This window comes from Oryzias latipes, chromosome 11, assembly GCF_002234675.1.
Source record: "Oryzias latipes chromosome 11, ASM223467v1".
NCBI lineage: Eukaryota > Metazoa > Chordata > Actinopteri > Beloniformes > Adrianichthyidae > Oryzias > Oryzias latipes.
In genome coordinates, this window is record NC_019869.2 from 2,493,502 (window position 1) to 2,504,534 (window position 11,033).

Sequence of the window (11,033 nt, forward strand, 5' to 3'; positions counted from 1 at the left end):
TGCTTCCAAATCTCTTCCATCCTTCAGGACACCGTTACTCTTTAAAGGAATGATATACAAAAATCCTGCAGGGTTTACTTTCTGGTTTCATCTGTATTTTCTACTAAAACCTTCAAGTTCAGTTCAAAGGTAAACATGATCCAAACAAACTGATATCATCCATTAGTTTTCAGTCTTTTCCCACCTTCAATCTGATTTTTCAGTTGTTTTATTTCATCCCAAAGAGTTTTGTTGATGCCTGAAAGACAGTAGAAATCCATTTATTATTGATTTGTACTTAAAAGAACAATCACATGGCCTTCAACAGATACCAAGCAATCTTCACTTTAGTAGGGGGGGGGGGGGGGGGGGGGGTTGGTCATGATGCAGAGGGGGAGCAGTTTAGGCAGGTTTGATTCCCAATCTGACTGCAAATGTTTTCAAGTGTCCTTTGCCAAAACACTGAGCCTCATGTTTTGCTGTCATGGTGAAGAGGACCTGGCTGCAGACATCAACGTCCAGAACCAGAAGTCCTGGACCAGAACTGGAATAACCCCCACATCACTCAAAACAACTTGATTGGAACTGGTAACCCTAACCGTTTTTATTTTTTTACCATTTTAAACTTTGCTAAACGTTTTTCTACAATTCTGAACACTTTTGGGTTATCATGAGGGTAAGTTGTATAATTTCTGCTTCCTCAAATGATGTGAGGAACCATCTTGTCTGCAGGTTCCTCTTTCCATGGGTGCTTGGAAGTGTGTGTAAATGGATGAAAGGAGTCAAATCTGTAAAAATTAGTGGTTCTAGAAGGAAACTGGAAAATCACTGACTATTAATCCAAAAAATTAAAGCCAATAATGACTGGATTAGATGAAGATTGTACAACCCACTGTTCCAAAAATGAAAAATAAAAATAAGAAACTTGAAAAAATAATCCTATTTTGTTGCTACATATTATTATGTTATTATTACATATTAAAACACAGAGCACACAAACAACAGTTTCATATAAAATGCTTCATGACTAGATTTGGTCAATAATATTGCCAGTAGTGGTGTAATCCGATTACTTTCAGCCAATCAGTAGAAATGATTCCAGGTCAGTCTGGATTTTTAATGCCTTCATGGATGTCACAGTTGTAGTTCATCTCATTGCATTAATTCAAATCTGATCTAAAAGAGACTTTTGGAAAATGATCAAGTTAGACAGGACGTTTGTATTGCAGAAAGTGTCAGGAAAGTCATTTAAACAGCTGCAGATTTGTATCCAGGCTTTTCTCAATGCATTCTGCATCTTGTCTGCACCGTATTTCATGCTGGACTTAAGCCGGATATCAACCTTAAGTAGTCTGGATAAATTCCACCTCATGCTGGAAATCAGCTAACTTTAACTGTAGTCCATTCAGGAGGATCTATGCAGGGAAAAGTTTAAAACCAAGAGTTTAAATGAAGGAAAAGGGTTCAGTATTGTGGTGTTGATGGTTCTCTAAGATTCTCATCTTAGTTTGTTCTTCAGCTCATTAACAGAATTAATCAGATATTTTTCTAGTTTAAAATAAATATTGAAATTATGTTGTTTCTTATCAAATAAAAACGTTGAAAACAAAGGTGAAACCAGCATTATTTTTGACAGAAAGGTACCCAATACATGCATGACAGTGCTTTAAGGAGTGTTTCTAAGTCCTTGAAAACATCGTATGGTCTATAAATCACCAAAACAGGAAGACTCAAAAAGTGATTTACTCATAATTATTTCTGCCCTCCCGGCCCGTGTTCGGAATTTTCAATGCTCATGTAACAGAGGCCGACGCAGTTTCTACATTTAATGTTAGCCTCAAAACATTCCTTTGTGGACAGGGTTACTGCCAGACTATCCAGTAATCAGACAACATTTAACTTAATGTTAGCATATTTCAATTAAACTTAACACAACAACTAGTTGCTAGTAGGCTGCTCCAGATCCTGCCTGCATCTCCACCCATGTACGACCTGACTCTTTTACGATGTTCTGATCCCACTGCAACCACACAAATATTTTCAAGGAACCTCCAGATCACGCCTCTACCTCTGTGCCGGTCCCAAGCCCGGTTTGAGAAGGTTGCGTCAGGAAGGGCATCCGGCGTAAAACATTGCCAAGTTTCCCATGCGACTTGTTCGCTGTGGCAACCCCTGATGGGAAAAGCCGAAAGAGAAACAAACTCCAGATCACGCCTGCAGCACTATCTGCCCACGACCGTACCCACAGACCACTGCCCCCCCCCCCCCCCCTTTCTTAAGCCTAGCCCTGACCTAAACCCAAAGCTTGACCCTAACCAATCTGGAGAAAGAAGGGTGCTCTGGGGTTCCTTCCTCTCTCATCCACTTCTCTTCTACCTCTATCCTTGATCATTTATTTATCACTTTGTTCTCCATGCCTCTGTTTGGTGCAATGCGATTCATGTACTCTCCCTCTTTCTCTCTCCCCTCCTGGGTACCTGACCGTGTACCTCGTTTCTGGCTCGCCTCTGCTCCTGCTCCTACACCTGGCTGTAGATCCTGTCTCCGGCTTGTCTCGCGCCCCCAGCCATCCCCAAACTCCATCTGGATGAAGCTCGTCTGCTGGACTTTAAATATGTAGTTGTAGAGTTGGATAAGTTAATTCTTCCCTATGAGTTCTGGTAAATCACCTACCCGTCCTGGGGGAGGATCCCTCCTTCATGTGGGCACCCCTGAGGTTTTTTATTTTTGTTTTTCCGGAATCCATTTTTTTTGTTTTTCCTCACCGAGAAGGAGGATCGAAGGGGAGGGATGCCCAGTTTAGCTTAGTCTGTTCAGTTAAGTTTCGACATTGAATTCTATGACTTCATGTTCTTTATTATTCCGTGTTTATGAAACAGTTACTGGTATGATCCCCATTGGGATGACCATTGTTCTAATTTTGGGATATATAAATAAAAATGAATTGAATTGAATTGTGACTATTTTGGTCATACGTGCAGCTAGATTTTTCAATAAGGTGTCAACAAAAATCCCCAGCCAATCTCTGAGGGAGAAAAAAAGAGTGCACTAAAGACTTAGTTTATACGGTTTTTAAAAGGATTTCTTTGTGTTTCCTTTACTTTGTCTCAGTTTTTAAGTTGACCATTTTAGGTTATTGATGCAGATTTTTACAGCACCTAAAAAGTAGACCAAATAAAACTTCTGCAATGTCAAAAACATAGCTGCTACAGGATTTTGTGTTGGTGCATCTAAGAGGAGCATCGGTGCAACCAGTGAAAACCCGAATCTAGAGCCTGCTGGAGATAAATAAGTCCAGTTGCTACGACTCAACTTCTAGACAATGGATGAATGAGAACCTTCACCCACATATGCAGACAAAGAATCACAAAGAATGGTTACATTTGGTGATGACCACTTTCTAGAACTGTTACTGTTGGAGCAGATATGAAGAAACAGATTGTCAAAGCATCAATCCAATTAATGCAAGAATAGAGTCAAACACTTGTCATCATGTTTGAAAGAAAAATAAACTTCCTGGTTGAATGAACGTCAAAATGAAAAGAAAAAAAAATTGACACAGTGACAGAAAACTGATAATAAAGGTAAAAAAGTGAGCCTGCTATTAATAAATGGGTTATGCAGAGGATAGTGTTATAATGTATCCCTTTAAGCTTAAAGCCTCTATATTTCCACAGTTAGAAACATGTTTAACCCAGTTGGCATTAAATTAAATTAAATTAAATTGCATTATTTGGTTAAATAATGAAATTAACGTTTAGTTTAATGAGCAATAGTTAATTAAATTTGAGTTTACATTGCAGTTTGAGGTTAAACATCAATAAACATCTTTTTAATTTGGAAAATAAAAGTTTCAGCTGCTAGTTTGAAGTTTTTGAGGTGTTAGATTTCATCTTACATGAGGATAGAATGATGGATCCAGCTGACAGGACAGTACAGAGCACCAACAGACGCTATTGTTCACATCTGCAGAACCTTTTCTGGACTTTAGGACACGTCTCTGTTTGTGGAGCTATGAGAGAAAAAAAAAGAGGAATCTTGTCTTCCAGAGAAGAATCCATTGTTCTTTGATCAAACACTCCTGATCAAAATCTAAAGACCAGTTAAGAAAATGCAAAAATGTGCATTTATCACAGCTGGACCTTAACAATGTTCTAGATCGAGCTTCAAAATGCCCCCCCCCCCCAAAAAAAGAAAAAGGAGCTGACAATTTATCAAAAATAGATTTTTATTTTTTATTTTTTATAAAAAGCTCCTGCTCAAAACGTTCAGCCTCTTGTTCCAATTGCTTCTTTTTCCATTTTTGAAGCTCTTGGGGTGTCAAACTCCAGGCCTCCTGCTGGTTTTCCAGAAATCCTGTCTTATCTGCTCCTGATGACCTGGATCAGGTGGAGGAGCTTTAATGGTAAGTTGGTTGGAAAACATGTTGGATATCGCCCCTCCAGGCCTGGATTCTGACCCCCCCCTGACTCACAACCTTGTTAAAATCTAGCCAGCTAAATGTTCATTCTTGCTGAACTGGTACTGAGATTTTGATCAGCAAGATTGAGTTCATTCTTACCTTGTTCTGGTGACTGAACCCCGGTGGTGTCCTCCACAGATTCAAATGCATCGTTGTAGATTTCCACCTCACACTCCTCCCAGTCTGATGTGTCTTCTTGCTGCTTTCTGTTGTATCTGACCTTCTTGGAATCTGCAATAAGAAAATTTGAAAATCAAAACTATGCATGATAGTCACATATTTTTTAAGACAACATAATACATATATCGCTTTACATTAGTCTAACTAAATGTGTATATTCCACTCTGACCTTTGTTCCTCATAGCCGAACAGTTGGATGTGCTGTTTACACAGAAAGCTCTAGTAAGTCATTTAATGGTTGAAAGTTGTGGTTTCAAAACAGGAAATCTGTTCTCTTGTTCACACATGTTACATCATGTTTTAACAGGTCACTTTCACCCATTTATTTAATGCAACATGTACTAAAACATTGCATCCACTGCAGCTGGTGCTTTCATTAAAGGCAAAAAAATCATGTTGATATCATTCAGAAGATTGAAAGGTAAAGCTCCAAATTGCACTAATGGTTAGCAGTAAGAACAGATGTTTGTTCACAGAAAGCACACACACTACGCCGTAAACCACGTGTTTCCTTGAAGCCGCCACTTCCTTAATCTGTTCTCTCTCAATATTCGTAGAATGTCTTCAAAAGTAGACGGATCAGACTGGGAGGAGAGAAAAGTGGCAATCTATGGGAATTCAAATGATGAGGAAGTTTACTATTCTTGTCAGCCAACAGGAACAGGTAAGAAAATTTATGGCATCTGGAAAGATCAGCATTTTGGTGAACAGCATTCTTTACTGACTGATGCATTTCAAAAACTTAACACGTTTGCTTCTGAAGGACCACAGACTCAGAGCCATTCTGCAGTCCAGAAGGAATGGAGGACTTTGTTGTGTCTGAAGGTGCTGTGTGTTCTGACGGCAGCAGGGATCATCGCCCTCTCCATATGCTGTAAGATGGAACACCTTAAGAATAGAATAAATAAATGTTTCTGAAGCAGAGATCATTTCTATGAATCCATTTTTGAACATGGAAACATGGATGAACAGCTTTTCATCTCATTCTGTAATAAATTATTGCAGAAATTTAAAATTGAAAGCAGACAACGGCAGCAGATTAAGCCGAAATACCCAGATTTCTGACGTCACAGTAACTTTCTTCAGCTCTCTAAAGGAGAGATCCAAATCACTTCCAGGCCATCTAATAGACGTTGTCCTTCAAGCACATCCTGGGACTTCCCCCTGGTCTCCAGCCGGTGGAAAATGCCTAGAATTCCTCTAAGGGAGGGATCCAGGGCGCATAAATGCCCAAACCACCTCAGCTGTTTTTCCTTGATGTGGAGCAGCAGTGGCTCTTCTCTACATGAAATATCATGTAATTGGTCTACATGATATTTCACAATTGTAGACCACTCTCTGACCCAATAAAGCAAAATGTCAATTTTGTTCTAATGGCATGCTGCAGGTGACCGGACATAGAGAACACTTAAACACCAACCAAGAGAAAACTAAGTAGGTGAGATGCAGGCATGTCTTACAGATTTTTTTGATTTTCAACCACCTGAACGCTGACCGAGGGATGCATTAGTGCTGTTCATCAGGCAGACTGTGTGCACTCACCTGTTCTTTATTAGGCACACCTGCAGCTGCTTGTTAATGCAAATTTAGGCACCGAGCATCAGGATTAGGAAGAAAGGTGATTGAATTGACTTTAAACGTGGTTGTTGGTGCCAGACGGGCTGGTCTGAGGATTTCAGAAACTGGTGATCTGCTGGGATTTTCACCCACTTTAAAGTGGAACACTTAACCCATCTCTCTGCAATTAGCTCAGGTAACCCAGACTGCTGCAGTCCCCAGTCTCTGCTTCTGTTACAGAGGAGATCCTTGAAAAATTCCATCCTCCACCCTACAACATCCTCAAATTCAATAGCTCCCCATTTGTACTGAAATCAGTGGGACCAGAAAATGCTTCAACCTCCTGAGGTGTTGCATGGTTTAGCCAAATCTCTTCCAGGTCAACAGGTCATTCTCTTTGGCTCCTAGTCCTTGGCTTCATCAAAGTCCTTCCAGAACTGAATTTTTACCTCCACAACTGCCCAATTTAAAATATATTTAATATTGTTTTGATGTTTTTGTCAAGTCAATTTTCTTTTAGAAACAAAAAGGAAAAAACCCAACGAGTAATTCTATTCTGACCATGACTGTGATGTTTAATAATCATAAAATGTCTTATTTTTCCTGATTCATATGAGTGATTTTATGTTACAGACCTTCTTTTGTCTTTGGAAAACAACAAAATGAACAACAGTTACAACCAACTGCAGACTAAACTTTCAGGTGAGAAAATTTTTTTAATATTTAATCAGTTTGTCAAAAGAACTGTTTACAAAAGGACTTTGGGTTACTTTGTTCCTTATTTATTTAAACGTGAGAGTTTGATTTTAACCTAGCATGAACTGGTTTGAGCAGCCCATGGTGACCATTGTCTTGCAGATCAGCGTGTCATGGTAGATTTTAACCGTCAGATGCTGCTGTTGAAGTTCAACTGAAGCCATCAGTGAGCAGCACATGTCCTCCAATTGCAGCAAAAACAACTCACTTTGTCTGAAAAAGTACAGATTCCTGTTTGATTTTAGGCAACACATTAAAAAGGAAGATAACAATGAAACACTCTCAGTGATAAACAAAAACAACAAAAGACATTTTATGAAGTTTTTTTTATAACACAAAAAATGTGGTGTTGTTTTCAGACTTTGGCTTTTAGATGTTGAGTTTTTGAGTTTTATAACAAAGAATGACAAAAAAGAATTGATGCTGTTTTCAAGTCATGATGGTCAACAACAGTCGTCTGGAGGATGAAATCAAGCAGCTGAGAGATGAAAATGAAGGTAAGAAAAGATCAGAAAACAACAAACAATTAATATTATAGCTGAGGTATCAATATAAAATAAGTACAACAGCTGGACTGTTGCAGGTTCATATTGATGTTAAAACTTCTCCTTTTACAAAAGTTCCGTATTTGTACTGTGTTCATGTTTTATGATGAATTTTCTGACATCCAGACAAGACACCTTTCTCACTCATGAAGACACAAAACATTTGACCCAAAGGAAACACAATTGTGTTGCCTGCCTAAACGATGAGAAAAATCACAAATGTTCAGTACTGTTTTAATGACTAAAAATTGTTGTTTTGAAGTCGTGACAATTGACCACAGACGTCTGCAGGACGACATGAAGAATCTGAAGATCAAGACTGACAGTAAGAAAAGATCAACAGAAATGATCAGAGTTTAGATCTCATTTTTAAATAGATGTTGTTGTTTATCTCTTTTTTGTGTCAAAGTTCAAGTTATAAAACATGAATCAAGTGTAAATGTGGAAAGAGGGCAGAACAGCTGTTTGCTGAAAGATGAGTTGAAGGTTTGATTCCCAATCTCAACAGTTGGTTTATCAACTCTGATGTGTTGGTTAAAAAACAAACAAAAAAAAACTGTTTAAATCTCACGTGTCTGGGAAACAAATACTTAAGGGGGAATAATCATCACATTTAAATAACATGACTGAAGATTTTAAGGTTAATTGACATGAAATGTTCTTGAAATCAAGATAAAAAGTGTCGTAATGGATGGATGAGATTTGGATGCAGCTGCTACCTCAAATCTACTTTCACCACATCTTGGGATAAGAGCAGGAGCGACTGTCAGAATAAAGGATCTGATCTGGTGATCATAGACGACGAAGAGGAACAGGTTTGTGTTTCAACTTTATCCTAAAATGTTTGAGACATTTTGTACCAATATTTTACCTCTGCAGTCTTCAATTAAATCTCTTAAGTCATCATGTTTCAAATATTTTAGTTTTTGCTGATAATGCCTGAAACATCTGAATCAATCAATTTATAAGAATAAAAAATGTACAGTTCTACTTTTCAGTTTTTTTTGTTTTTTTGTTTATTTTGTTACTCATAGAAAAATTAATTAAAGACAAAATATATAGATTTCTGTCTTTTAGTATCAGATACAGTTGTTCTCATAAGTTTTTTTTAGACAATGTTAAAGATGTAAAAAGCTTTAGCCCTTTTTAAATCATAACGACAACAGAAACTTCCCAAATGACCCTTTCTAAAAGTTTACAAACCCCATTTCTTAATACCTTGCGTTACTTCCTTTTGGATCGATACCAGCTTGAGGTCTCTGTGGTCGTTGTGGAAGAGGTTTTTCATTTTCTCTGATGGTAAAGCAGCCCATTCTTCTAGGTAGAAGACCTCCAAATCCTTTAAATTTTTGGCTTGTCTTTGTTCAACGGGCTGTCTGAGATCTCCCCAGAGCGGCTCAAGAACATTGAGGAGACGTAACTGAGATGGTCGCTCCTGAACCTTCACCTCATTCTGTTGGAACCAATGACAGGTGGACTTGGCTTTGCGTTTTCAATCATGTTGAAATTTCCAAGTGCGTGTCATGTGCAGCCTCTGAGCTGAAGAGTGCAAGTTTTCCTCCAGTATCTTCTGATAACGTGCTGCATTCATCCCGCCATCAGTTTGACCAAGTTTCCTGTCCCTACATAGCTTACACATCCCCAAACCATCAGCGACCGCCTCCGTGTTTCACAGTAGGAATGGTGTTCCATCGCGGTTTCACGTATTTGCACATTTTTTTCAGTCTTGTGACTCTTCTTGTTCATCACAAAGACTCAGCTCAAGACACACTTATGAGGCTTTTGCATCTCAAGGAGGTTCTGAGAGGGGCAGAGATAAAACCTCACCGGAAAGCCATATTACTGCAGTATGGTTTTCTTCACAGGCCTTGTTGACTCCTCTCCAAATGCAGTGTTTCTAGTTGTGGCCAAAAAGGTCAGTCTTGGAGTCGTCAAATGACTTTGATCCAGAAGCTTGGAGGCTTGTCTCTGTGCTATTTGGCATTTTGTATTGAGCTATTTTGTGGCATAAGTGCAAAAAAGGCTTTCTCCTGGACACTCGACAATGAAGCATCCACACTGCAGTTTTTAGAGTCCTGGATCCCAGCTGAAGTTACTTGTGGGATTTTCTTTGCATCCCCAGTGTTTTTCTGGCAGTTGTAGCAGACATTTGTGTGACCATGGTTTGGTTTCAACAGAACTCCTCACTTTCCACTTCTTGATCAAAGTTTGAGCACCGCTGACTGGTATTCTCAGTTCCTTGCATCTCTTCTTTTATCTCTTTCCTGTTTTGTACAGTTCAGTTACCTTTTCCCATAGATCTTTTGACAGTTATTTAGGTTTCCCCCATGACTCAGGATCTAGAAGTGTCAGAGCAGCACCGGATTATTGCAGAAATCTGTTTTTGACTTTAAACCTCTGATAATAAAAGGAATCTTGAAATAAAATAAAAAAACAGATGAAAAGTGTCTGGAATGAAAAAAAAATGAACTGCAAGATCATTTGGAATTCAGACCTCTGGGTTTTTAAAATGTTTTAAAATATTTTGCAGACTAAAAAAAAACTTTCTTTCAAATAGGGTTTTATCACAAAGCTGAATCAGAATGGAGAATCCTGGATTGGTCTGGAAGTTGGATGGTCCACACAAAAGGAGAAATATGATTGGAAGTGGGTGGATGGATCACAGCTAACAGAAATGTGAGTCTGTCTTTCTTTGACAATGTTAATGAAATGACTCTATAAAAAAATAAATTATCATGATCAGGCATTTGGATTCTACTGAGCATGTGCAGTGGAAAACCAGGAAGTAGTTGAGAGAAAAGATTTTGAGCTTTTGAATTTTTTTTTTTTATAAAAGGTCACCCCACTAGTTTAAATTAGAATAAAATCATTCATTCATTTTCTGAGGCAAGAGCGCTAACCACTGCGCCACCGTGCAGCCCAGAATAAAATTTAAAAAGAATTTAATAAAATAAAATCATTTGCAGTAAAATACAGAAAAAGTGTTTTCAACTGTGTTGATTTGATTTGAAATAAACTTGTTACTTACTTACAGTCCAACTGAAAGTACATTTTTCCTCAAATAGAATGATGCGTTTGACCAACACTGAAGCTTTTATTTCATTAGTGTGTTTTATTTTTACACAGATTCGAGAAAAAGGAGAAGATAGAATTCACTGACTACAACACTGCAGTCTATTTAAATGCTGAGGGGAAATGGAAAAGTCTGCCCAAAACTCGCCATAAAACCTTCATCTGTGAGATATGAAGTTGATGCTTTTATTGCTGTTGCAGGTTTGTGCAGAGATTGAACGGTTTACATTATAATCATGAAACTTCCATTTCAATTTCTTCACTTTAAGACATTGTTCTTGAGGTAAAATGTACGTATCTCTTGTTTTTGATGTTTTATTGAATGTATTTCTAATCTTAAGAACACTGTTTTTACGTTGTGTCCACAGATGGTCAATGAGTCTGTTCATGTGAAAATATTTGAATGTATTTTCTGCCTTAAGACCAAAGTGTTGCTTTTATGGTTTTATTTGTGCAAAATAAAAACTTGAATAAGTTAATTA

General features: G+C 38.1%; 1 protein-coding gene across 1 annotated transcript; it reads left to right on the forward strand.

Moving 5' to 3' along the window:
* Positions 1-5,182: 5,182 nt before the first annotated feature.
* LOC101173954 (C-type lectin domain family 4 member G) lies at positions 5,183-11,033 on the forward strand. The gene is made up of 8 exons (XM_020706921.2): positions 5,183-5,285; positions 5,385-5,495; positions 6,812-6,880; positions 7,369-7,431; positions 7,742-7,804; positions 8,152-8,294; positions 10,037-10,155; positions 10,606-11,033. The coding sequence occupies exons 3-8, from the start codon at positions 6,841-6,843 to the stop codon at positions 10,724-10,726; spliced, it is 549 nt and encodes a 182-aa protein (XP_020562580.1). The 5' UTR covers positions 5,183-5,285; positions 5,385-5,495; positions 6,812-6,840; the 3' UTR covers positions 10,727-11,033.

Excerpts from the sequence above, each read along its gene's own strand:
- LOC101173954 (XM_020706921.2), top strand. The coding sequence starts at position 6,841 with ATGAACAACAGTTACAACCAACTGCAGACTAAACTTTCAG. Across the intron at positions 7,432-7,741 it reads GCTGAGAGATGAAAATGAAG|TCGTGACAATTGACCACAGA; the intron begins GTAAGAAAAGAT and ends GTTGTTTTGAAG. Across the intron at positions 10,156-10,605 it reads GGATCACAGCTAACAGAAAT|ATTCGAGAAAAAGGAGAAGA; the intron begins GTGAGTCTGTCT and ends ATTTTTACACAG.